Source organism: Culex pipiens, chromosome 3 (assembly GCF_016801865.2).
Source record: "Culex pipiens pallens isolate TS chromosome 3, TS_CPP_V2, whole genome shotgun sequence".
Taxonomy (NCBI): domain Eukaryota; kingdom Metazoa; phylum Arthropoda; class Insecta; order Diptera; family Culicidae; genus Culex; species Culex pipiens.
In genome coordinates, this window is record NC_068939.1 from 19978127 (window position 1) to 20005497 (window position 27371).

Sequence of the window (27371 nt, forward strand, 5' to 3'; positions counted from 1 at the left end):
GAGTGTTGGGTTTGCTTTGATTAGAAAGAAAGAATTGAAAGTAGAACAGAAATAGCAGAAAAACTGCACAAGGTCGGTCTGTAAAAGATTGAATTGAAACTGTTAAGTTTGTTCTAAGTCTCAGTTATATTACGGTAATATTTGGTTTCCATTTGGCTGATATTCAATATTAAATATAATATCCCTGACTCAAGGCGGTTTCAAAACTGGAAATTTGGTTTATTGGACCTTTTCAAAAAAAAAAAAAAAAACCAGATTTAAAAGAATTATTTCACAAAACCATTGAAAGAAACTTCCTTGTCTACTTTTTTTTAAACTTCTTGTAAATTGGTTTCAGTTGCTGAACACGTCTTTGAGCTGAAGTGATGATGTGTCAACAATAGATGCTTGATGGAAATACATGTGGTTTTGTTTAAACTTAATTCGTTGCAGTTTAATAGAAACACATTTTCAAAAAATAAAACCAACATCTTTTCGACCCACTGTCATTCAAAGGTTATTTTAAGCTCTAACGATTATCTAGATCAAAGAAGTGCAGCGCTTGTTGCTTGGTTGCCGGGCTGATGATAATCCAAAGCTAACAACACTGACAAAAGGTGCTTTTACTCTGCTTGTTTTGCCTTTTGCATGAGTTCAGGCGTGAAGCATTCTAAAGCTTGCTTGTTTTGGTAGGTACATTTTGGAGCAACATTTGATTTTGGTTTTGGTTTTGGTTTTGGTTTTGGTTTTGGTTTTGGTTTTGGTTTTGGTTTTGGTTTTGGTTTTGGTTTTGGTTTTGGTTTTGGTTTTGGTTTTGGTTTTGGTTTTGGTTTTGGTTTTGGTTTTGGTTTTGGTTTTGGTTTTGGTTTTGGTTTTGGTTTTGGTTTTGGTTTTGGTTTTGGTTTTGGTTTTGGTTTTGGTTTTGGTTTTGGTTTTGGTTTTGGTTTTGGTTTTGGTTTTGGTTTTGGTTTTGGTTTTGGTTTTGGTTTTGGTTTTGGTTTTGGTTTTGGTTTTGGTTTTGGTTTTGGTTTTGGTTTTGGTTTTGGTTTTGGTTTTGGTTTTGGTTTTGGTTTTGGTTTTGGTTTTGGTTTTGGTTTTGGTTTTGGTTTTGGTTTTGGTTTTGGTTTTGGTTTTGGTTTTGGTTTTGGTTTTGGTTTTGGTTTTGGTTTTGGTTTTGGTTTTGGTTTTGGTTTTGGTTTTGGTTTTGGTTTTGGTTTTGGTTTTGGTTTTGGTTTTGGTTTTGGTTTTGGTTTTGGTTTTGGTTTTGGTTTTGGTTTTGGTTTTGGTTTTGGTTTTGGTTTTGGTTTTGGTTTTGGTTTTGGTTTTGGTTTTGGTTTTGGTTTTGGTTTTGGTTTTGGTTTTGGTTTTGGTTTTGGTTTTGGTTTTGGTTTTGGTTTTGGTTTTGGTTTTGGTTTTGGTTTTGGTTTTGGTTTTGGTTTTGGTTTTGGTTTTGGTTTTGGTTTTGGTTTTGGTTTATACTTATTAAACCGTGTTGCAAATTTGAAAGCAGGTATTATTGTGGATTTAGCTCGTAGCTGGATTTTCTGGCATCTTCTCACGGTCATTGGAAACGGTCGTGGATAGACCTAGGGGTTCCCAGTTGGAGTGAAAAAATTCAATTTATAGAAAAATTATGGATTATAATTTTGCTTTTTTATCACTTCTCCGACATCAGGAATAATTGTTTGAACATGCTCGCAATTGTTTTATTCGGTCGGAAAAATATTATTTTTCTTGAAAAAACTTTCATTTTTAATCACATGATCACCCCTAATTCTGGCTCGATGCCGCCATCATGCGACCGCGTGCTCCGTTTGTTTGTCAACAAAGCTGCAGCTGGATGGTGAGACGAAGTGAGGGGGGAAGAGATTTTGACATTTTTATGCCCGCATCTGGCCCGCCGCCTATTTCGTCGGTCACTGAGTCGCCGGTCGTTTCCTCTGACCGAGTCCAGCTAGGAACTGATCGTACAATATACCCTTTCTAATCAAACACCTATCTTCGTCATATGGAGAGTTTGATGCTCGATTAAAGCTCCAAAAATACTATTTAGGCTATAAACTTACCAGCAACAGCACCGCCTCGAGTAAGCACGCAAATTTATGCCACTTACTGGCCAAAAAGATCAAATTTATGCACTTTTGATCATAATTTCTATTTTGCGAGACCCTTTCTCATCATTTTGGTGGCACACACATTCACACGCAAGATCAGAGGTTAACTGCTTAACGAAAGTCGCCATCAATATCTTTTCACTTGCGCTAACGATTTCAAAGCACTTAAGATATAAAATTGCTTCCAACTACCGGCAACATGTTCTTTGGACCATTACTTAGTCACTCATTTGAAAAATAATCCCGAAAAATGTAAATAATTAGCAAGCACCGACAAAAAAACAAACGCGCTAAGTCTTTTGACGTTTCAATTTTAAATACCGATTCTAATCGAAGGCTGAAGAAAGCCGAGCGAGAAGCGAAGGCAAATAAAGAACAAAGGGTGGCCACTAACATCACCAACATGCTGGTGCAGCGCCTGTTAGAGTGAGCAAGTGCTGCCAGGAAACTTTCGCTATGAATGCTACTTTTCGTGAGTGTTCGCTTAAAATTTCATCAATTTTGGCTGCACTAAGCAGACCCAAAAGAGCGCTGGAAGAAAAAAAAAAAGAACTAAGCTGAAAATAGAAAAATGGGCGTGGCCCAATGCACTCGACTGATTAGAATGCAATTTTGGAATATTTTTTTTAATGCTTGTAAAAGGAATAGCATAACTTTTAATAAAAGTGAAAATAAACAGAAATGTTCACAAAAAGTTGCTCTACTCGTTGGTGTACTTGGTTTTAATTAATTTCAAGGAACAATCCAGATTATCCAGCATCATTCAAACACGACCGCTTATTGGGCCTAAAATGGGCATATTTCCCCTAGATAACGCCAAGGATTTGATTTTTTGAAAATATTATATTTTATTGGAATACAGTTTTTCTCAATTCATCCTCGTTATTTTTTGTATTTGTTTCAAATGTTGCTCAAAATTGTGTTTACACCATTTTAAACATTTTTGTTGGAATAAATGGATTTTAGAAGATTTATTTGATTGTTATTTTAATTTTAATTATCAGCAATTCGTCGATGTCATGCTAACTTGTCGTATGTCGATTTTGGGCCAAATTGAGTTCAGAACGCCATTTTGTGCAGCTCACAATACCTCACCATTCGACCTTCACAGATCCCCAAAATTCGATTTCAATCTTGAGATATTCATCGATACCTGAAATAACTCCGTGCATTTTTGTCACGTTTCATATGAAAGAAGATCCAATCTTGTCGTGCTATCTTGACACTCCCTGAAAATTGATGGCGTCGAATTCCGCAGTAACAGTATCGCAGGGCGTATCTGCGTTTGTAAACAAGCAGTCTATCCCTGTCTTACTTGACGTGAACTGTCACTTGAGCAAAAGGGATAGACTGCTTGTTTACAAAGGCAGATTCGCCCTATTGAAATGTTATTACGGAATTTAGGAATCAGGGGCAATAAGTTTTGATGGAGGCGCATGGTTGTTCAAGATTCTGGGAATTTGCTGGATTCTTCCAAATAAAAAAAAAAGATTGTTTGTCAACAAAAAGTTACATTCATGTGATTTGTTGCAAACAGATTTGTTCGTTAATCAATTCTCTATATTGCATGCGTGTAGGAAATTTCTAAAGTGGGACATTCTAGCATTTAGAGCGAGTATATTCTGTGACTAAACTGCGCATGTGCGTCTAGTGTCAGCAGCTTTTAGTAGTAGTACTAGTACAAGTGTCGTTCGTACACAGAATGTAAATAAAACATTTTGCAATAGTTGATACAGCTGACTGAATTCGAACTGCGGCAGTGGTGTAAATGGACATCTATATGGATTTGTTTCTCGACCTCCAAAACTGCATCGATCCGGAATGATTCGATTCTCGCTGTTCAAGCTGGTGGCGCTGATTTTCCTGTGCCTGGGCTTCTACTACATCGCTAGGTGGCAGATCATTTTGCATAACAATGGCACCGGTTCCACCGGGGTACAGCAGCGGTTCCTGCACACCTGCAACCTGTCCGAAGCGTACCGGAACGAGCTGGAGCAGTTGTTTGATAGGTTTGTCGGTTTTCATAGCAATAATTGGTGTGGTTCATTAGATCTGTATTATTCCTCTTTAGGGTTCACAAGATTTTGGACCGGCAAAGCATAACGCACATCCTGTGCTACGGAACGCTCTGGGGTCAGATCCGGATGGCGAAGATGCTGCCGTGGCGTCGGAAGGCCGAGTTCTGCGTGTTCAACGAGGAGTTGATGGCCCGCGAAGAGGCACGCTTCTTGCGGTTGTTCTACAGCCACAACCTGAAGATTTACTACATCCACTCCGAAGGGCTGTACCGGATCTTTTCGGACAATCCGGACGTATCGCCGTACGTCGAGCTGGTGGTGTTCCAGCGGGACGATGCGGTAACAGAATGAAGTTCAACTTTCAAATCCCAATACTTTAACCGTTCGTTTTTTTTTCAGCAATCGATGTACAAGCGGGTTGGTTGGAGGCGACGCCTAATGCCACCACACTGCGATTGGACGCCATCGCTGGACTGTTTCCCCAGCCATCTGTTGGAAAAGGTATTGCCCCGGCGGAAGTTGGGCCATTTCTTTTACCATGTTCCGATGGGAGGCATTGAGCTGCAAAAGTATCACTACGCGCAGAATTGGTGGAAAGACGTGCGAGTGTTCAACTGTTGAGGCGTAAGGAGTTCGCGGTGGAGAAAATTTAATGTGTTCGGATTAAATAGTTTATGCTAGGGATTGTTTAGTGAAATTTTGAAAGTTCGTGATCGCAGAAGTTTTGTTTTCGCTTAAAGTTAGTTGTATCTTCGAAATCAAATAAATCAATAAAACAGTGTATCTAGCTATGCATTTTATGTGTTTCCTAGGGTTACAAGAAAAATTTGAAATTTTGGAAAATCACAAGAGATAGATAGCCCGATTCTTTTGGTAAAAATAAGTAACTGTGCCAATTTTGAGCCAAATCGAGTAAGGTTTAGGGGTCGCTTTTTATAGTTCATATGGAGAAAATCGCAAAAATGTATGGGGGAAAACATCCAAGGGCCAAGTTTCGCCCAAATTTGTTCAAGTGTGAGATGCTTGTAGGAAATTTAATTTCCTACAACTTTGTCAAAGGGTGGAAGGATCAACTCGGGTTGTTTTGCATCCTTGGACAAAGTTATAGGGAATTGAATTTCCTACAATTGAACAAATTTGGGCGAGGCCTGCACCACCTGTGTAAGAACCAAACCAAACATAAATTTAGAAAATGTTGTGGTTTTTTTTTAAATTGAATTGCCCTTTGTGAAAAAAAAACTATGAAATATTAAAGCAAAAACAGTAATGCCTCAGTTTAGCACCGCATATAGGGGATGCAAAACCGAGGCGTTCATAACTGAAGCACAGAGCTTATGGGATTTTGGCTATACTATAAGGGAGACATTGGCTATAATCCTATGAAAAATCATGCATCATACATCAAAAATGTAGTGTTTTGGAATCGGGATAGTGGCAGCTATCCATTGCAATTATCATTACATGAAAATTTTCCCAAAAATACGTATTTTGATTTTTTTTAATACTTGAAATTTAAATATTTTTCAATATGGGTATCAAAAGGTTAAGATTTTTTCCTACACTTCGAATGTAATAACATCATTTTTTGAAAATACTCAAAATTTTCACAGAACTACGTATTTTCGAAGAAAGTACAAAAAATTTCATTTTTTCACAATATGGGTATCAAATGATCGGATTTCTTTCATGCATTTCAAATGTAATAACAGAAACTACGTACCGTAAAACGGGGTGACTTTGATAGGTTTGCAATTTTTCCGCAAAATTAAGAGTACGATTAAAATACCTAAGGAATTGTTTAGAATCATAATGACCGTGGTAGAGAAGTGTTCAAAGTACCTCAAAAAGAACTTTTCATAAAATGTTGAAAAATTTAAAAAGTTAGTTAACTATAGTTATGAGTATGTTGATGGAAGTCATTATTTTGAACTTCTCAAAGTGTCATGATATTCTCAATGAACATGATTTTGAATCGGAAAACGGAATACATTTTCGGATTCTTTGGACAATTTTCCACTAGGAGAAGGTTAAATTAGTTTTAAATAATAAATAATATGTGTTTTTGAAACACAATTAAAAAAAATCTTCAAATTTATAGGCAATTTCAGTTGAACAAATTTCATGTAAAATGTGAAAACATTTGATTCGTGCTTCGAATTCAGTATAAAATACAATATAAATCAATAATTTTATAAACAAAACCAGTTTTAACAAATTTTACGCCAAATTCCGTCTTTTTAACAATTTTACCAAAAAATTATTTGTATTTTGTTAAAAATCTTTTAAACTTAGTTAACTAAATATAAACATTGATTTTTTTTCTTAAAAACTATTTCACCAACTTAAGTCATAGTACATTTAATGTACAAATAATGTTTGAACATCTTATAAATGTTTTTAACAAGAAAAACTATGACTATCAAAGTCACCCTGGAATTTAAACTAAAAAATTTAACGTAACTATTTTTCTGAACACTATTGAAAAAACTTTTTTTTTCCAAAATAGTGCATGGACTTTGTGTGACCTACCCCAGTACATGTTTTAAAAATAATAATCTTGAGAAAAACGTTATCTGTTGGAAAATATTCCAAAAACAAATTGAACGATTTTTTTTATACATTTCAAAAGTGATAACACCATTTCAAAATTTACACAAAACAACGTATTTTGAATAAAAAATACTGTTAATTTTTCACAATATGGGCAACAATTGATCAGTTTTTTTTCAATCATTTCGAATGTTTTAATTTCGAAACTTGAAATTTGGAGTATTTTTTCAAAAATACGTAGTTTTGTGATTTTTTTTAGTATTTTCATGTCATTCGAAATGTATGTACAAATTCCGATAATTTGATATCCATATTGTAATAAACTGAAACTTTGAGTCTTTTTTCGAAAATACGTAGTTTTGTAAAAATTTTGAGTATTTTCATAAAATGTTGTTATTACATTCTAAGTGTATGAAAAAATTCCGATCATTTAATACCCATATTGTGAAAAACTGAGATTTTTTGTATTTTTTAAAAAATACTAAGATTTGTGAAAAAATAAATATATAAAAATAAAATATTTTCAAAAAAAAATTTAAAATTTTGAAAGTTAATGTTTGAAAAAATCCCGATCGTTTGATACCCATATTGTAATAAACTAAAAGAAAATATTTTTTTTCAAAAACACGTAGTTTTGTGAAATTCTTAGTATTTAGTATAGCCCATATTGTAATAACAATAATTTTGTGTATTTTGTCGAGAAACATTGCATTTTCCAGTTTGAAATAATTGAAAAAATTCGATCATTTGTTACACATATTGTGAAAAAATGAAAGTATTTTTTATTCAAAATACGTTGTTTTGTGAAATTTTTGAGAATTTATAAAAATGTTTCTAGAACTTTTTAAATGTATGAAAAAATCGTTTGAGCGTATTGTGAAAAACTGAAATTTGGAGTTTTTTTTCGAAAATACGTAGTTTTGCAATTTTTTTTTTAGTATTTTCGAAAAATGCAAAAAATGTTATTACATTCGAAATGCATGAAAAAATCCAATTGCCACAATATGGCTGTGAAAAACTGAAATTTTGAGAACTTTTTTATCGAAAATACGTAGTTTTGTGAAAATTTTGAGTATTTTCAAAGAAATATTGTTATTACATTCGAAATGTTTGAAAAAATCCCTATCATTTGGCACTATATTGCAAAATATTGAAATTTTGAATATTTTTTCAAAAAAAATCAAAACATGAAAATTTTCATGAAATTATAATTGCAATATGTAGCTGCCATCATCTCGATTCCAAAATACTATACGCTGCCAAATTAATATGTATTATTTATTCTTGTCATAACTAAAAAAATGACGGTTAAGTAATTAAAACCATCTTAAATTTGTTTTCACAGTTTTAGTTTCATGTGAAAAAACGGAAAAATTCGTTATGTTTGATGGTAGCACTGTTTTTTTTAATTTGAAAATATTTTGCTACACTAAAAAAATTTAATAACTTTCACTGGAACAAACAAGTCACGCTGATGAAATGGTCTGCAATGGTCAAAATTTAATAATTACTATCTGGTACAGTCCAGACTCGATTATCCCAAGCCACGATTATCCAAAGTTTCGATTATCCAACGGTTTCTATGGGACTTCGAATTAAGAACAAAATTAGTTTTTTCGATCTTTTTTTATTTTCTTCGCGCGACTTCATTTAAGTCAAAATTGAATGTTGAAATTCAAAATGCATTTTTCAATGTTTCATCACCGCCATTTTGGACGCCATCTTGGATTTAAAAATTCTAAATAATTTAGAGTACAGTCCATACTCAATTATCCGAAGGCCTCGGAAAAAATGCACTTCGGATAATAGAATCACAATTTTTTTGTTGTTGTCTTTTTGTACCCTAACAAGGCTTTAAATCCAAGATGGCGGCCAAAATGACGGTGATGAATTATTGAAAGAAAAGCATTTGGTATTTCAAAAAGCAAAGAACTTTTAAAATTTGACTAAAATGTGGATGCAGAACTCGAGTTTAATGTTAGAGTAAGAATTAACCCTCTACTGCCCAAATTTTTTTTCGAAAATATTTATTTTTCCCGTGTTCAGGAGGTCATTTTGAGCAACTTTTGTTCTATGAAAAACTTTACTTCTCTTGTTTTATGTTTTCCTTGTTTTATTTTTAGTTTTTTAATTTGCATTTATCTTGTTCAGTTTATGTTTGGTTTTGGTAGTATTTGGCCTATTCTACCACCCAAAAAAAAAAAAAGTAAAAAACACAGCCAAAGTTATCCCCTAAAAATGACATTTTTAAAAACATTGGCAAAGTCACATAAAACAAGTTAAAATTCCAACCATGAAATTTTCTAAAATTTCAGAGTTCTTCTTTCCAATGATTTTTTTAGATCAAAAATCGGTTAGAAAATTGATTTTTGGCGATTTTATAGATCGAAGCCCGTCTAAAGGCGGGGTTAGGTTGTAGAGGGTTAACGTATTTTTTCCTTCATAATTCGATTATCCGAAGTCCAATACAAATCTTCGGATAATCAAACTTCAAATGGTTGAGCGTCGGATAAAAATAAGACAATTTTTTTTTTGCGCGATTCGATTATCCGATTATTTGATTATTAGAATTGTTTTTGGAAGTTCTTCGAATAATCGAGTCTGGACTTCATTAAATTTAGAAATAATATAGCTAATTTTCTCAATAAAATAAGTCAACGGCAAAACTATTTTTTTATTTAAATTGTTTATTTTCCATGTTTTCTTATAACTTTTTTTTTGTCGAAACGTTACATGTTTTTTTTGTTGTTGTTGCTGTTGTTGCTTCATTTGCCTATCAATTTCATGTGTCTTTCTCGTTTCCTCGTGTTTTTCTCTCTTTCGTTCCTCCGCTTCGGATTCTTTCTTTTTTTTTGTTTGGTTTTTGGTTGTTGTTTCTCTCTTTGTCATTGTTCTTTAAAAGTACTCAACGTAATAATAAAAGAAAACGTATATATTGGTTTGGTTTCACCTAAACAAAACAAATTATATTCTGCATTTTTTTTTATTTTAACAATAAATATTCTAGTACGTTTTGTTTTAACTTCTCTTGGTTTTTTTTGTTTTGCTTGTAAGTTTTTTTTTGCTTGCTGATCTTTTAGTATGTTCAGGGCATATGTGTGTGTGTTTGTGTCTGTGTGTGTGTGTTGTTTGTTTGTGTTGGTTTACTTATCCTTTTTTGTTTCTGTTTTTGGGTATCAAGTCTATTTTGAATAAACTTTGCTTTTGTTTCATTGTATTTTTCGCTAGTAAATTTTCTGTTTGTTGTTTTCCGGTTACGTTTGTTTTTTTTTTTAATATATTGAACTAGTGACTTTCTCTTACGTTCGCTCGTTGCCATGGCGACTTTTGTTGCGATGCGAAGGTTGCTTTGTCGATTGGAACTTTCGAAATGCTCATAGTTATTATTTTTTTCCAGCGAAACACAAGCCTTTTGCATGTTCGTACTTAATGTGATGCGTTATGTGTGGATCTGTGTGGGTGTTGGTGGCGAATATTTATGAAAATTGTGTTTTTTTGTTTTATTTTTTTTTATGTTTTCGTTTAGCTAAAAATTGAAGCTACTCTATTTAACTGTTCTTTGGAATAGTTTGTCTTGCACATTTTGAAAGTACCACACCGTCAAAGTCAAAGCCAGTCTGGTGTCGGTTCACTGCTCTGTTTGTGTATGTGTATGTGGGAGTGTGTTGTGTTGTGTTGTATTGTGTGTGATTCTGTCTGTGAGTTAGCTTTCGAGTACTGAAAAGAACCTTGTGAGATCTTTTTGGTTACTGACTTGAATATCGTCTATGCTTCTCGTTTGTTTCCTCTGAAGTTAATTTTTTTATATAATTCTTTTATGCTAATCTGAATTTCTTTATCCTTTTTTGTGCATTGAAGTTGAATGTACATTAGGGTGATTCATTTTTCGAACTAAAATATTTACAAATATAATATGAACGATATTTTTGTATTCTTTATTGATTTTTTTTTGTTGCATATTACATTCCTATATAAAAAATTTATATTTATTTAGAATTTTTCTTGTGTTGCGATATATATAATTTTATTTTTCCTCATATATTCATATATTGTGTATATATTTTATTTACTTTTGCTCTTTTTTGTATTTTTTTCTTCATTTTTCCCTTAAATTCTTATAGTTAAGTACAGTGAGTATTTAACACTTACTTATACATCTGTTTTTTGAATTTTCACTACTGTTTTTTTTGGTTGCTCGTTTTTAACTTACTCAACTTGTCTCTTTTCAGTAAAATCAATCACATGCTCTTTTTACACGTCCAGTTTTTGATTTTTAGTCATACATAACGTTGCTTTGAGAAAGTGTACGTGTGGCGATGTGTGTAAGTGTGTGTGTGTGTTTTTCGAATTCCAGTTGCGTACTAGTTTCTGCAGAAAATTTAACTGTTTTTTTCATTAACATTTTTTTGCTGGTTTTCACTAATGTTATCCTAATCAAAGTATTTACAGTACAAACAAACCAAGGTTGTCGTGGAAAAAGGTGTGAACGTGTAGGTTCGTGTCAACTGTATGTGTGGGTAGTGCTCTATCTCTTTTTTTTCCGTAGTACAAAAGTCACATAAACAATAGACTATAGACAGCGATAGGTGTGAGGGTGCGGCGTGCTGTTTTAAAGATTTCGGTGTAAATGAACAGTTTTCGGTGCGAATAGTGTGTTTTTTTAGTGTGTGAGTGTATTTGTGACTTGAAGGAACATGATCTTTCTCTGCATCGGCGATTTTCATTCCGTGTTTTAGGGGAAACGAGGGTTTAGGAAAGGTGAAAAGGTGTAGCGAAAGGTGAGTTTTGGGGAAAAATCGATTTACTACTGTTACGTTTTGCGTTCGGTTTTTGTTATAATTTTTTGTTTGGTTTTTTTTTCGTTAAGGAAAAAGGTAATGCCTATTGGAAGAGCTTAACTACTGAAGCGAAAAAGGGGGCCAGCACAAAAACGTTTGCCTTGGACCAATAATCGTAATATTCTACTATAGTCAATTTTATAGGTGCGTTCATTTGTTTTGTATGTTTGGTGATTTTTTTTTGAATTTCTCTTTTACTAGTGCCACATTTAAGTCTCACTTGGTGTGTTTGTGTGTTAGTGTTTTATGAAAACAAATACGAAACCAAGGATGCACGTGCTACTAAATTTATGTTTTGGAAGAAAATGGTACTTTAACAATGTATGAACACTGGAAAAATTGTCACTTTGTGTGGTTTAAACGTTTCGCCCAGCAACCCTTGAAGAAGGCCTGTTCAAGGTGAGCCGAAACGTTGACTTTTCGCACAAAATACCAACATGCAATCGCAACGTATCACAGTGCGAGGCGAGTGTGAAATAATCACCAATTGTGAGTGTGTTTTGTTTGTGTTTGTGTGTTTTTTGTGTTTTCGATCACAACGAGACTGTCACACAAATTTAAACCGGTAATAAAAAAAATTCGCATAAAAGTGGTGCCGTTATACTCTTCTCCTTGCGCCTATATCGTTTGCGCAATTGTTATGAAATACTTGCTCTCTGCTTAAGTTGTTGCTTAAATTGAATTAACGCGTCTTTGTTTTGTTTTTCCTTGTTTTGGTGAACAACTACTCTTATTACGTGATTTTAACTTTTATCTTTCCCTTCACTAGCGTAGTGTTTTTGCCTGGGCTTCTTTTTTTTTCAAACTGTAACACATGCTTTGCCTGCCTTCTTAGCTTTGCCGGAGCTTGTTTTTCTTCTTTTTTTTGATACTAATTTACGACCTAGCCTCAAGTGTGTAAGTGTGACCTCGCTCAGTTAAGTAATAACTTAGTGAGTAGTATTGCATCCTTCTCTACAGGTTTCCCTTAATAACTTTTACTTATTATAAACACTTCCTGCCCGACCTGCTTGTGTTTACTTTTGAGTTTTTTTTTGTTTTTGTTCGCAACGCACTAGTTGTTTTGGTTTATCTCATAGACTATAAATTAAAAGTATAAATATGCATTTTTATCTTGTCCTTTTTTATTAAAAAATTACTTATTCACATGTTTTCTCTTCTTTTTTTTCCTCATGAAAAATAATTGAGCAGTTCTGTTTTTTGTCAGTTTCAATTGAAAAACAAATTTCAATTGAAACGAGTGAAAAGACACATAATCTACAGATATTTGACGAGTAAATATCTTAAACTTACGTTTTCACTTGTTTATTCGCTAGTTTTTTTTCCCTTATCTTAACTAGAATATTTTTTTTATCTTTTTGGATTTCCCCTACTGGTTGGTTGTTGTTTTTTTGCTTCGTTTTTAGTATTGTTTGTTTTGGTTTTGGTTTGCGTGTATAAAATTTTGATTTAACATCAATACAATACCGATTGAACAGAAGCGTCGAAAGGGGGTGATGTTAGTGTGTGTGTGTGTGTGTGGTTTCGTGTGTAATTGTGTGTGTGTGGTTTCGTGTGTAATTGTGTGTGTTTTGGAAGAATGTCTCCATTGTATCGCAAAACTAACTTAGGGTGTGTGCGTGCAAGCCACAGTTTTCAATACGAAATGACGTGTGTGTGTCTCACAGAAATTCAACAAACAAGGACGGATTTTTACATGCTTCAGCGCCACACCTCTAAATGCCGCACAAGTTTTATGTAAAATTTGCACGAAATTAAAAAAAAAACTACTCAAAACGTAGTAGTCAGCTGTCAGAGTAACTGTTGTTGGAATCAAAACCGGCCTACATTGATCCATTGAGTGGAAAAATTTGAACGCGTTCACGCACACAGCCACAGCAGGCTTTGCGATGAGACGACGCATATTACTAACGTGCGCGCGCGCGTGTGTGTTAGTGTGGTGCAAAATTTAAACCGTCCCAAAAACGTACGCTTTCTTGGTTGAGTGTGTGTGTGTGTGTGTGTGTTTGCCGTGGCCTACTACTACGAGAAGAAGGACACCGGGTTACTTGGATGTTTGTGTGTTTGAGTGTGTCGGGAATACAAACGTCTTAGGTGTTTTCCTTAAATGACGAAACTGGGTTTTTTTCTTTTGTTTTTCTGTGCACTTTTTACGATTTAAATTTAGAATTTTCGTTCAATGTTATATTCCTTTTTTCCAGACTCTGAACGACACGCTATGGTCAATGAGTGTGTGTTTGTGTGATTTGTGGAGATCTCTTTTCCTGCATTTTATTTTGTAATATAAAAAGTAGATTAAACAGAATTTTCTTTTCGTACGCTGCTTTTTGGTTATGAAGTTCCTAGTGTTTGATTTCGAGCGTGTTTGTGTACATGTGTGTGTGTGTGTTTATTCGCTTGGTTGAACAGACTACGTTTTCGGTAAGAGTACGGATTAGGGGTTATTTTAGTAAACTTTAAAGTAAATGCTTTGTTTTGTAGTTATTTGTCCTCTCCGTATGTACACCCCTTCCTACTAACGTCGTTACAAATCACTTTAGCAATTATAGTTATCTAATTGTGTCTGAGCTTGTTTCAGTGGAATCGTGAGAGTTGTGTTAGTGAAAAGATGTCACATTTTCAAACGTCAGTCAATCAAAAGTTTAAGTATAAAAAGATTTTTCTTGATTTTGAAATTAAGTTATTCATCAAACCAATTGATAAATTCAACATGAGAGTACTGAAAAGTGTAGACATGTAAGATTGAAATCTTCCTTTTGTTGTCAGTTGTTTTGTTTTACAGAGAGAACCCGAGCAGACAGAAATAACTTGGGAATAATATTTTTTTGCCAATAACATTTTATGTTATTTATAACAAGATTTGTTATTTGTCGTCATGTTTTTTTTGTTATTGGGTTGTTATTGTAATAAGAGACTCATAACATTTTTAGTTATACTTCAAACAGATCTTCGCTATTATTTTTTGTTATTTTAACAACTAATCCGATCATCCCAATAACAGTTGGAGGTATTTTTCCATAACAAAAAATGTTATTCCAAAGTTGTTTTGGCTTTCAACCAATATCAGACTGATAACAAATTTTGTTATGATAACATTAACTGTTATTAAACTCTTATGCAAAAATTGATTTTGCCAGGATATTCCATAACACTTTTTGTTATTTTAACAGTATTTGTTATTGAAATGGCTTGAATTGAATTATTACCGTCTGTTCGGGTTTAGCTTTCAATCAATATCAGACCAATAACAAATTTTGTTATGATAACATAAACTGTTATTCAACTCTTATGCAAAAATGGATTTTGCAAGAATATTCCATAAAACTTTCTGTAATTTTAACAGTATTTGTCATTGAAATGGTATGAATTTTGTTATTACCGTCTGCCCGGGAAGGATGTCTACGTTCGTGTCATTTTCCGAAAATTTCTGTGAGGTTGTGTATTTTTCACAAGCGATACTCCCGACAGCCGGGAAAAATCGGCCTATTAATTGCGAGTCAGACGGGGCAATTAAAATTATACATTAAAATCAGAACCTAACGACAACACAACGAGCACGAAAATCAATATTTGCTCACTTTCTCCACGTGTACGTGTATGTGTGTATGTGTGCGCGTGCGTGTGTACGTGTGCATTTATATTTCTTCTGTTTATCCCGTTCGATTTTTGGCAAATATACTGGAAGCATTCAGGGAATCAATTTTTGATACAACAATTAATAATTAATTTCATATTAACTTTTTCCGCTCCATTTCACCGAGTCCGGACACGACCCACGACTCCATTAATCTTTGGCCGAGCTGCTGACCTTTGACTTTTTCCCCGGAACATTCCTCTCACTCATCGTCTAATTGAGTGCGCCCAGGAGGAGGAGGAGAAGGGAAAGAAACGGTTCCTTCGGGAGCCATCCTTTTTTGATTACCTCTCAACCCGCCTCTCGGGCGAGAGATCCTCGCCTCATTCAGAGTGGGGCTTTCTGATTAAAATGTGGATCCCTTTTTCGACCCCGCTGTCAAGTTTCGGTTGAAGTCGAGCTGAAGATGATTTCTGGGCTGTCGTCCTGGCTGCAGCGTCCTTGCCATCAGTCTGGAAATTCCCAGGGTGCAAATCCAAACCGAATCTGGAGGCTCATCTTTGGTGAGTTGGACCCGAGTAGAAGAAAATTTCAGCGCGAAGGAACAGAATTTGATGCATTTTTACAAAATGTTCAATCACATTGTAATTTGAAGAAAACTAAGCTGTGATTTTTTGTTGCATGAATTAGATGAAATTCATTCTAGAAGTTTACTGTCTGTTTACAATACTTTGTGTTTTGATACGGATGTGGTTTAACAAACTGTGTTATTATGTCAAATTTATGCTCATTTCTAATTTATGCAAGTGAAAAGCACAAGAGAGAACACATGTTGTTGAATTGACTAACATTACAGTGCAACTTTTTCTGCTTCTGTCAGATTGACCTAGAACAAAATTTGCAAAGAAAATAACAAGATTTGTTTCTTGTATATGCTGTTCTCCACTCAAGTCTGAAGCTATCAAACTTCAATCATTGCTGCAACATTCGATGTTGAAACTTAAAAACAATTTTCAGCAATCACAAATTCTGTTCCTTTTTTCAACAACTCCTTTCATCGGGTAGCTGGGCGTTTTGATTCTACGTAGAAGGTCGGTGCATCCGTCAGCATCCAGGGTCGGGACAAAAACTTAAAATTAAACCAAATTGGACTTTTTTTTCTCTCTTGTTTGTGTGCGGGTGTACGAGTGTTTTGAGTCTGTGTGCTAGTTAGTGTGTATGTTTCGCTTCGTCTTTCGAGTACTTTTGGAACAACCGAAATTCGCTACTGTTTGTGTTTGTTTGTTTAAAAGTATCTGCTTCGATTAACGTGTTTCTTTTTTTTTGTTTTTTTTTTACTACAGATAATAGGCTTTACCTGGTTTGTTTTTTTAATCGGGGGATTCCGCGTTTTTTTTGCTTGTTTGTTTCTTTTGGTTTTGCATTATTTAACGTTTTTGTAATTCAAAATCTTTTGATTTCCTACGCTGTTTCTTTAAATATTAACTCGTAATGCAGTGAGTGAGTGTGTGTGTGTGTGTATTTGTCTGCGTGTGAGTGTGGCTGTGTGTGTTTGTGTCAGAGTTTGAGAATCTAATTCGTTCCTAGACTCGTTCAATTCACCAGTTTGTTGTTTGCTCTAATTTGAAGTTATCGTTTGTTTTGTTTTTCGCTTTGCTTAACTAGCTTCATATTTTGTTCTTGTTGTTGTGGTTTGCTGCTTATCAACTAGTCATAAATTCTCCACCTTGCTTTTTAGTTCCTTGCGTTTTTTTTGCTTCCACACACGTGTCTCTATGTATTTCTTGTTATGTTTTGAATTAGGAATATTTTTTCGTTACTTCATCTCTATAATGTTAATCATCAATAACGATAAAATCTAGTTTTTTTTTCATTTTACCTCTTGTATACGTATAAAAAAGAACCGAAACTGTAAATAGGTAAAAATAAATCCTAAAAATTTCTTATACTTTTGTTGTTATATGTTCTTCCTCTTGACCTTGCACGTCTGCGTGTGTGTGTGAATTCTGTTCTGATCTTGTTCGCTACCCTGCACACACACACACATCCTTTTGCCCTTCTAGCGTTGTCCTAGCCCTTCTGGCCCTGACTACTGGAATGTCTGCCTGGCTTGTGTGAAAGTGTTTTCAAGTGTAATTGTTCGCGCGTGTGTAACTGTGTGTCTCTGTGTGTGTGTGTGTGTGTCTGCCCTTTTCTTCTGCGTCTTCTTTGTCTTATTCGATACTATTTTCGTCTTCTTCTTGTTCGGGATTTACTTCTCCTCGCCGAGCAGCACCAGATCATCGGCCACGACGTCGCTTACGTGCAGATAGATGATCCAGTACATCAGGTTGAAGCAGACGAAGCAGACCGGGAACACGATTCGAGAGTACTTGTCGATATCCGAGGGTGTAATTCCTAGTAGTTTGTTGATATCCTGTGTGGAAAAGGTGGAAGATTAGGGCGAGGGTTGAATTGATTGTCAATTTCTTTCGCTTTCTCAATTTGTTGAGATGACTATAGAAATAATGCGCAATTTTATTTTTTTTTAAATTTTTGTGGGACGACCATAGAGACCATGAAGATTGGTTGTTGGTTCAATTATGGATTTTTTTTTTCAACTGTTAACAATTAACGCTACAGAACAATTCTCACAACATTTTCACTGATTTTTCTCATTTTTTAAATTCTTTTTTTGTACCAAATATGTACGTTCAATTTGATATTTATTTTCAACATGCATGTTCATGTTTAACCAATATAATGTATAACCAGCCATATCATACGGCTTATTTAAAAGAACTAATTATTTATAACATGAAAAAATATTATTTTCTTTATTTTTTTTTTATAGAAAAACTGCCTTGGCTCGATCATCTCTAAAAAAACTATCTTTTAAAAATCCAAACAACTCAAGTTTATAGAAATTATTTAGAAAAACGTTAAAAAAGGTGAAATAATAACACTGACCTACAAAAAATGTCAAAAATGACTGCGCAGGCTCAACTCGAGGGGAAGCATTAAGTTTGGGGTCCCCAGAATCACGTGCATTTTTAATTTTTCAAAAATAGTTTGGCTGAACCGAACGGTTTTTTCTCCAAAGTTTGTATGGAGAACTAGAGCGGTTCGTCGTTCTTGCATACAACTCAAAAATTGCATGCAATATGTAGGAGAACCGAACTGCACCAATTCACGGGATTGAAACTCGTCTGAAAAACCTGTATCATTTTCTCATTCGAAACAGTGGCGCTACGTGGTGGTAGCTGCCCTGTTTATTACGCTGTGAAATTATCCATGGTCAATCCAAGGAACCAGAAGGTGATAACAGAAATGTCCGTCCAAAAGGGGTGCTGCAAAAAAACTTATTATTTTTAACAAATTTTCGACCAAATCAGCAACGAATTACAAGTTTGACAGTCCAACTACTGTTAAAAGTGGGTTTTGTTATTTGTTTTTGCAAAACTGCATATTTTTAACGAAAGTGCCAAAAATATTCGTAATCACCTTTTGCCTCTTGGTGGCGATTTGTGTTAGTATGTGTGTGGTCGATGTTTGCGGACGTGCACGCAGAACACAGAACAGTGAGAACTAGCGAAAATGCCTCACATTATTCTGATACAAGTCGCCATATTGAAATTGCTTGAAGATTCATACCCGTGACCAATTCTTCAGACAAACTATTTATGATTTTTTTTTTTCGTAAAATCACGATAACTCGTGATGTTTATAAGCAAACCCCTTATGTCTTTATAATAAAATTTTTGTAATTGTCTGCTCTACGAAATTTTAAAATGAAAATTTTTGTTCTAAATGAAAAAACATGACCCTTCTGGGTCAATGTAGATTCGAAAAGTACATTAAATTTCCCATAAAATGACATGTTCCAAAATTTTGTACAGTCGAGTAACGGAAAATGGGAGAATTTTTAAAACTCTTTTAGTGTTTTTTTTTCGATGAAAAATACGTTTTTCCGGAATTCTGAGTACGCCATCAAATCGGGCGTCTAATTTTACATAAAAGTTCCTATGACACCAAATTTCTATCTCATCACCGTTTCAGACTTCAAATTATTGAAAAACACCTCTTTTTTCGCATGTTCAAAAATGGAAGGAGTCGTATCGCCTCTCCGTCACGAGATATCAAAAAAAGTTACCCCTTAGGACAAAGTTTCACACAAATCGAAGAGGGGTCGGGGCGACTGCTGTGTGAGTTGGCGGAGAATTACCCAGCCATAATCTTTCAAATCACATTCCTTAGATCATTTTTTTCCTTTGAAACGATCTTACAAATACAGTCCAGACTTCATTATCCGAAACCGGAGTTCGAGTATCCGATAGTTTTTTAGGAACTTTGAATAGGTGGAAATCTATGTTTGGGGTCATATTTGAGCTCAGCAACCAAAAATAAGGTAGCGAAAAATGATAATTCGATTATTCAACGTAATTAAAAAATGTTCTTTAAATTTGAATTCCACACAAAACAAAGAAACTGAGTACTAGGGTGACAAGAAAAATAGAAAATTTTGAAAAATCTCTGGCTTGATTCTATAAGCAAAAATAAGTAGGGTAGAGTTGTCATCAATGAGACACGGGGAACAAGGATAAAATAGCTCTCGCAAGTAGTAGTTTCAACTAATCAGGCTCATATTTTGGGGACAGGTGCGTCTACAGGATACACGTCTGCCATAATAGTGGCTTTGGTTATGGACGATCCCTTGGAAAGTTATTCATAAATGTTTGATCCCGGGGTGTAAAAGTAAATTTTGGACAAAAATTACTTTTTCGCTCGCTACACAAAAACTAAAATTTCTTCTGATTTTTTTCGACGTTTCATAGGGCATGAGTTGGGCTACAATGTCCTTTCATTAGGTTTGACCAAAATCAAGAATATATCCAGAATCCAGGGCTGTCTCATTGTTCCCCACTCCTTTCAGCCCATGGGTAACAATGAGCCACTTTGATTTTTCTTCGTTATACTTTTCAAAATCTATGTAAATCGTTCGAAACATGAATTGAAAGTGATTTTTGGCATATTTATTGACTTTTAACTTCATTTAACCAAAAATATAAAGTTATTTAGTATAAATATATGGATTTTACAAAATTTAAATACTTTTTAGTATAACTTTTGTTAATTAAAGCTTTAAGTTGGCAAAATTGCTTTCAAATGTTTAAGGCAAGTCACCTACAATGGAACAATACAAAAATATGACGTTTTACTAGAAAATCGTTGAATGTTAAAAACCAAAAGTGTCTCATTGATGACTATACCCTACCCTAACTGTGCCAATTTTGAGTAAAATCGGTTAAGGTTTAGGGGTCGTATGGGGAAATAAATCACTCCAGGATCTTGGCAGCAGGTGGCGCAGGTTACGCCCAAATTTGTTCAAGTGCTAGATTCTTGTAGGAAATTCAACTCATTACAATTTTGTTGAAGGGTGCAAGTCGATCCGAGTTGATCTTGATTAGTTTCCCCTAATTTTCCCTAATGTCGATTTATTTTTATTGTCACCCAGCAGTTCGTCAGCTGTGTGCTATCTTGTGACATAGACCATTTTGGTCGAAAATGAGTTAATGATGACGTTTTGCTATACTTAACAAACACTACAAGATGCTTTAACCCGATTTTGGAAACTCGCTTCCGTTTCCCGGATATCGCAACACACTCTTGTGACATAGACCAATTTATCATCAAAATGATTGTGCACACTTGTGACACGTCATACATGTTGTTGGAAAATGTGGTAAATTTTTCTTATTTTTCACAAATGTATGTACACTCATACTTTCTAAAGGCAATGCAACCTTTTGTTTATAACAATATACTGATTAAGTCGATTAAACCATTGATTTGAGCATATTTTAGTTTGTATGGGAATTCTGTGCACACTTGTGACACGTAATACAATTTTACTTTCGAAACACACTTGTGCTTTTCAGATTTTTGTTTACATTATTTACTGTATCTTTTAACTGGTGTAACCAAATTAGTTGAAACTTGGAGCGTTTGTTATGCGATAGTATACGAACCGATTGCTCTAAAAAGTTTGGCTCTATCATTCATAGTTTTGAAATTATTTACCAACAAACTTTAAAAATCTATTTTCTCGAAAAGTACTAAATGGTCGTTGTCACAAGATAGCACACAACTGACGAGTAGCGTGGTTCACGTTTCTATGAAAAAGACAAAAGTTGTTATTTTGTCTTGCATCAACCGGAATTTCGTTCTTTTATGTCCCCAGAAGCATTCCTGAAAATTTGAGCCCATTTGGTAAGGTCTAGGAGCTCCAGTTTTAATTTGAAATTTATATGGGATTTTGATTTATTTTCCATGGGAAACTATCTTTTTTTACATTGTATTAGGATTTTTTTTATATAAATCAATGAAATGACTTGATTCTAATAGTAGGAGATAGGTTTTGAACTGGGGAACAACTTTGTAGAACATACCAACATGCTAGGAAGTGACCCTTTAAAGATACAGATACTTTTAGATGGTGGCCCACACAGTAAAGCCCCTTCAAAAGCCACCATCTAAAAGTATCTGTATCTTTAAAGGGTCACTTCCTAGCATGTTGGTATGTTCTACAAAGTTGTTCCCCAGTTCAAAACCTATCTCCTACTATAAGAATCAAGTCATTTCATCGATTTATAAAAAAAATCCTAATACAATGTAATAAAAGATAGTTTCCCATGGAAAATAAATCAAAATCCCATATAAATTTCAAATTAAAACTGGAGCTCCTAGACCTTACCAAAGGGCTCAAATTTTCAGGAGTGCTTCTGGGGACATAAAAGAACGAAATTCCGGTTGATGCAAGACAAAATAACAACTTTTGTCTTTTTCATAGAAACGTGAACCACGCTACTGACGAGTTGTTGTTTGGAGTTTGACAAACGATCCTGCAAGTTTTTATCAAGATAGGAAATGGTCCAGCCCAATATTGTTTGTTTTGTTGATTTGGCATGGGAACTGTCCAATACCGTTGCCCTCCCAAGAAGCTTACAGTTCAACGTTAGAAAAGAATGTTAGTCCAATACATGAATTTGAAGATTCAAGACTGAACGTGTGATTGTTGAATCAATAGATTTGCTTCTAAGAATCTCGCAAAAAGATTTTTTTTTTGTGAAAATAGGGCACTTGTTGTTTTCCGATGCCTTCCAAGTTGCGATGCTATGGGGAGAACCTAAACCCGGTGTTTGAAATTAAAATGTACAGTCATCTTACCGCAAAATTTGATTTCGCTCATTTTTCAACTCACCTTGCCCGGGTGTATCAGATGCTGCGGTGCACCCGATTCCTCGTCCGGTCCGCCGCCGCCACCACCGCCACCGCCCCCGGGCGGACCTCCCGGTGGTCCACCCGGTGGGCCGCCCCCGCCGCGTCCCCCGTTGATCGTGTTCTCCAGCGTGCCACCTTTCGAGTGCGCCTTCGGGTCGTGCACCTTAAAGCGCACCTCTTGGAACAGTGGACCTACAATAGAACAACCTCGTGATCCCGCGATATTATGGGGGTTCACATTGGACATCGTACCGGCACGGCTGCCCATCTGCTGCTTCGGCGTGTGCTGGTGGCCGTGGCTGTGGCCGTGCCCGTGCCCGTGGCCATGATCACTGACCGCCGGGGGCGGTGGGGGCGGATGGTTGGCGTCCGCCGCCTGTTGCTTCTTCTGTTCGGCGATCTTCTGGATTGCCATGAAGCGCTGCTTGCGCATCTGTATCCGCTTCGCCAAATAACCGACGGTGGCGTACTCTGTTTTTTGTTCGGATTGTCATCGTAGGATACAAATAGGGTTTGGGGGGAGGGATCAACGAGGTATCGCGGGAAGAAAGAAGAAAAACAGATCAGTATCGTTCAGCAGGTACAGCGGCGCTCGAGTCGTGTAAAACACAGCGAAACATAACGAGAATTTGTGATTCAAACAAACACCTAGTCGAAAGCACACGCACACACAACAAATTACGTTTACACCGAGAGAGATATGTTGGAGACAGAGTTCGATAGATACGGATGCTTAGATGTGGAGAGATAGGCTCAGGCGTTCCAGGTGAGAGAGTGAGAACTCATGGGTTCTCGTCAAGACAACAACGATCACGATTCTACTGCTTGATGGGTGGTTCAAACAGGGACCTGATAACACACACATGGGCTACCTGTGTGGGTGTGTGTCAATGTGAGGCTCGATGAGAGGTGCCAATGGGTGAGTTACAGTTACACGGGTATGAGATGCAATTCGGATGAGTGTTTCACGTGTGGGGGCCAGTTTGCCGCAATTTCCGGCGCTCGTCCAAATGCAGAAACCGACAACTCACTGATCCCCCGTCCTAGTGGGAGGTTCCCAAGTTCCGGTTCCGTTTTGGACGAGACCCCCCTTGCGGTGGTGAGTCGGTGCAGAGGTGTGGTGACAACGAGAGACGAGAAATTCCGGCAAACTGACCACACCGTGCAAGCTGCTCGCACTGCGCTGCGGCGAGAGTGAGTGACGGATGGGTGATGAAATGGATGAGAGCTCGCGCGATTGAAGAGAGAGAGAGAGAAAGTTACGCTATGAGAGTCTGGGTGAGAGATGAGAAATTCGATAAATTCATCAAATCAACTAAAAGTAACGCTATAATTCACCACCACGTGCCGTATTTGTTTCTTTCTGTTGAACACAGATACAAGATTGAGTTTTTTTTTGTTTGATGAAGATTTCATTTCGTTTTGGCTCTTTCATGGTGCTCGTGTCGAGGACTTGACGACGACGACGACGGTTCTTTTTAATTAGTTTTCCGCTTATCAACGAACACGGATCAGTTGCAGCAGAAGCTTTTTTTAAATTTTGATATCGTTCTGCTAGAGGCGCTTGGTGCTTCGAGATTGAATGGAATAAAAAGGATTGGAATTCTAGCGAAAAAAGTATCAAATGTTGGCTTAATTCTCTCTGATGTTTGCAGCGTATCGACTTTTGGAAACTTTGTGAATTTTTGTGTATTGGGTTTGTGTATAGTGTTCGTGTTTGGTACAGTGGGTGCAATCATAAGCTTGTTTTGGGTGAGGACGAAAAAAAATACACAATTTTATTTATAAAGTGTGGTCAATAACGTGTGTGGGAGCTGGGTTTGGGTCGTGGATTATCAACTATTATTTTTCATTCAATAAATTCATCAGATTAGTGTTTGCAGCCGATGCAGAAAATCACCATCCCAGAAGTTTTATGCTCGTTTAGCAACAGTAGTTCAAGTTTAAAAATTATTTTTTTAATGGATAATAAAGTTGTTGGTTTGATAAAAATACACTCACAGTTGGGCAGCGCCATCCAAGAGAATAAAGAACACGATCTGGTAGTATCAAGGTACTGTGATCGGACACAGAGGAAAAATCCCGAGATTGACGAGAGCGTTATTCTCATGGGTTCATTTTCAAAACAGTTCATCAACCAAAAAAAAAAGTGCCGATATGGAGACTCGAACCCAAGACCTTTGACATATCGAACCGTGCCTTTGCCGTATCGGCCATCAAAGTTCGATGACTATGCGCTGGTCATATGGCAATAGCAAGCCACTCAATGGGATGAACTGTTTCAAATGACAAATGAACACAATTTCTTGGTGGTTCACCCACGAGAAGTTTATGCTGTCATTTAATTTTGGTAGAGCTTTTCTCTCGGCTTTCTGTTGTGGGTGTATGGTTTTTCAATTAAACATATTTTGAATTAGTTTTTTTCACTTCTAAGATGGCATTTCTCTAAAAGTGCTGGTTAGACAAAGAAAACCAAATTCATTCAATCCCTCAGAAGGAGAGTGCTTTCACAATAATTTCTTGACATTTTGAACATCGCCAATTTTGAGACTAATATTCACGAAGGCATCTTAAATTTGAATTTAGCAAACAATTGAAACAGGGTAGAAGTTAAAAAAGGGGAAGACTTTTTTTAAATGCGAAACTCTAGTGAAAAAAGAAAATTGTATTGTTTTGGCATCGGAAACACACAAGCGGAATATAGCGATTCTTTGCTGTGAGTGAGTTTAGATGAATTTATCGAATTTTTTATCTGGTTATTGTTCTGACTGTTGTGAGAGTTTTTTTGGTTCTCCCCTCTCTTGTTTAGGCGGGCTAACAACGGGAGAGAGTGAAGCGCAAAGCTCTCACCAGCCCCAACGGTAGTTCGTTTGAGAGAAAGAGCGAGAGAGACGGAAAGAGAGAGAGAGAGATGGGTGATTTTTTTTCTGCTTGAGGGTGAGAGAGGTATAGCGGTGTGTTTTATACGAGTTGAACAACGTTCTGAACCTATCGCTTTTGTGGGGTTTCAAAGGGATTCCCAGTCCAAAGTGAGACCCGTTTCGAGAGGCGATCTCGGGTCTTGAATTGAGTCGCTCTCTCTGCGTTTGATTCGTGAAGGTGGGGTAGAGTGGTTGCTATTTGGCCATAAGTTGTATAGCAATAGAGTTGGTTTGGTTGGGGAATTTCGCTAGCTTTTTTTTTTGGGTAACGCGAGCGCGCGCTCAGCAAGATTTTGACGTTTCGGTTTTTAACGCTAGCGCTCTTGCTGAGGGTGTGAGGGGGGGAGGGATGGAAAGCTCAAGTTTTGTTGTTACACAACTGGGTCGATAACCAAATGCTAATATCTCAGCTCCTTCTCTATGAGGGTGATTCGTGAGTCTATTGGTATTTCTTTATCTGAGCACCTCTTTCGAATGCTTTACGTCTGACTTTTTTTTTTGAAAAAGCTTGGGTCTTCCGGTTGTTTTTTCGTATCGTTCAGACTTTGACTTGGATGTTGGCGTTCTCGGCTAATACTGGGTTTTCGTTTGGTTTGGTCTTTTTTTTTTTGGGTGTGTCTTCCACATATCGTGGGCCAATTGGTGAGAGGATTGTAACATTTGGTAGCAAGCAACAAACGGGGAAACGGGGGAAAAGCTGATCAAAAATTAAATCATGCAAGACTAATTTTTGGAACAGCTTTCTCTACGGCTCAAATGTTAGAACCCTATCGCGGCGCCAGTGTGAGCCGAGAACGCCGACGTGCCTCAACAAAACTTCTAAGTACATGGAGTAACACAAACACGAAAGAGACTGGTTATTTGTACAATAGCAAATAGTGAATATATATATGTATATATAGATATTGAAAATATATATAAGTAAGTAAAATTTTATATACCCAGCAGACTGGCAAATACCATGACGAAGCATGTGCCTAAATATACGTCAATCGATTTTACATAAGATATTTTCGGTAAGGCAGCATTCGTTGACGACATCAGAGTTGTCATTGTCAAGACAGTGGTTACACCTAATGAAACACGTGCTGGTGTAGCATTTCTATTTAGCCAAAATGATACCCACGAGATGATTACAATTAATCCGGATGGTATGTAAATCTGAATGAGATAATAACCCATCGAACGTACAAACTGTATTTCACATGCTAAACGTGAATAATTTCCTATAAGAACAGAAAAAGGGAATTATTACAGACAATGTTTCAGTTAGTTTTACTTGATTGGTTTTGTGAAAATGAAAGTAAGTAGTTTCACTGATAATAACAGATAAAGAAAGATAGTGAGAGAAGTAGAGAGTAATTTTCGGGGGTGAGGTTCGTAATTGGGGGGTGATACTGAACGAACAAAAGAGTAAAGATGACACATGAGAGAGAGAGAGGATGAGTGACAGACAAAAGAGAAACGGTATAAAGAGAGAGAGAGAGATAGGATCATCGCTCAGAGGTGAGTGATGTCAGTTTTAGTTGGTGAGTGTGTGCGTTTTTAACGGTATCGATTCAAATTAAGGTGAAACACATTGTGATCATTGGGTTGAGAGGGGGAGGGGGATTGAAGCGCTATATAGGTTGAAATGAAGGCGGTGAGTTTGATAAACAGGTGACTTGGTGTTGCAAAATGAAACGTGAGATCAGTTTAAAAGTAAGTAAAACGTGACTTTGTAACAGTTTCAACATTACCGTAAAAAGGGAATGCATATGTCTCAGCTTGGGGAACGAATCGTTTTTTTTCAAAAGGGGCAAAATTTTGACAACTTAATCAAATCTATTATTTTAAACAGATTCGTTCGCCAGTCTGATTCTGATATAAATAGTAAATAGGCGCACGCAATTGAGTTCGTTATAATTTTAAGAAAAAATATGACAAGTGTTATAAAACAAAATGTTAAATCGTACATAAACGTTAAAATAATACTTATAAAGCAGTTTTACGTTGTTGGCAAACGAAATCAAAACAAATTTAATGAGATATTTTTTTTGGTAAAAAAACAAATGAACGAGAAAGTGACGAAAAAATAACTGTTTAAAAATCATTTCACTTCGAGGTATGGTCAGCTA

The 27371-nt window shown here is 36.0% G+C and overlaps 2 protein-coding genes across 11 annotated transcripts in view; one reads left to right on the forward strand and one right to left on the reverse strand.

Moving 5' to 3' along the window:
• The first annotated feature begins 3773 nt into the window (after positions 1-3773).
• On the forward strand, positions 3774-4937 carry LOC120412865 (uncharacterized). Its single transcript, XM_039573489.2, has 3 exons — positions 3774-4102; positions 4165-4450; positions 4511-4937. The coding sequence occupies exons 1-3, from the start codon at positions 3915-3917 to the stop codon at positions 4730-4732; spliced, it is 696 nt and encodes a 231-aa protein (XP_039429423.1). The 5' UTR covers positions 3774-3914; the 3' UTR covers positions 4733-4937.
• Positions 4938-9770: 4833 nt separating this feature from the next.
• The window catches only part of LOC120412863 (gamma-aminobutyric acid receptor subunit beta), a 150723-nt gene continuing 133122 nt past the window's right edge, over positions 9771-27371 (reverse strand). For 8 of the 10 annotated variants that reach the window (XM_039573483.2, XM_039573485.2, XM_039573484.2 and 5 more), the window contains exons 8-10: positions 26196-26480; positions 22314-22804; positions 9771-17489 (exon numbers count right to left, since the gene is read on the reverse strand). In XM_039573483.2, coding sequence (XP_039429417.1) covers positions 17325-17489; positions 22314-22804; positions 26196-26480 — 941 coding nt within the window. In that variant the 3' untranslated portion in view covers positions 9771-17324. The remainder of the gene's footprint in view (positions 17490-22313; positions 22805-26195; positions 26481-27371) is intronic. The other 2 variants (XM_039573488.2, XM_039573487.2) reach the window with 1 other exon arrangement.

Coding starts and splice junctions, on each gene's coding strand:
- LOC120412865 (XM_039573489.2), top strand. CDS start 3,915: ATGATTCGATTCTCGCTGTTCAAGCTGGTGGCGCTGATTTTCCTGTGC. Junction 4,103..4,164: donor CTGGAGCAGTTGTTTGATAG/GTTTGTCGGTTT, acceptor ATTCCTCTTTAG/GGTTCACAAGATTTTGGACC. Junction 4,451..4,510: donor TGTTCCAGCGGGACGATGCG/GTAACAGAATGA, acceptor TTTTTTTTTCAG/CAATCGATGTACAAGCGGGT.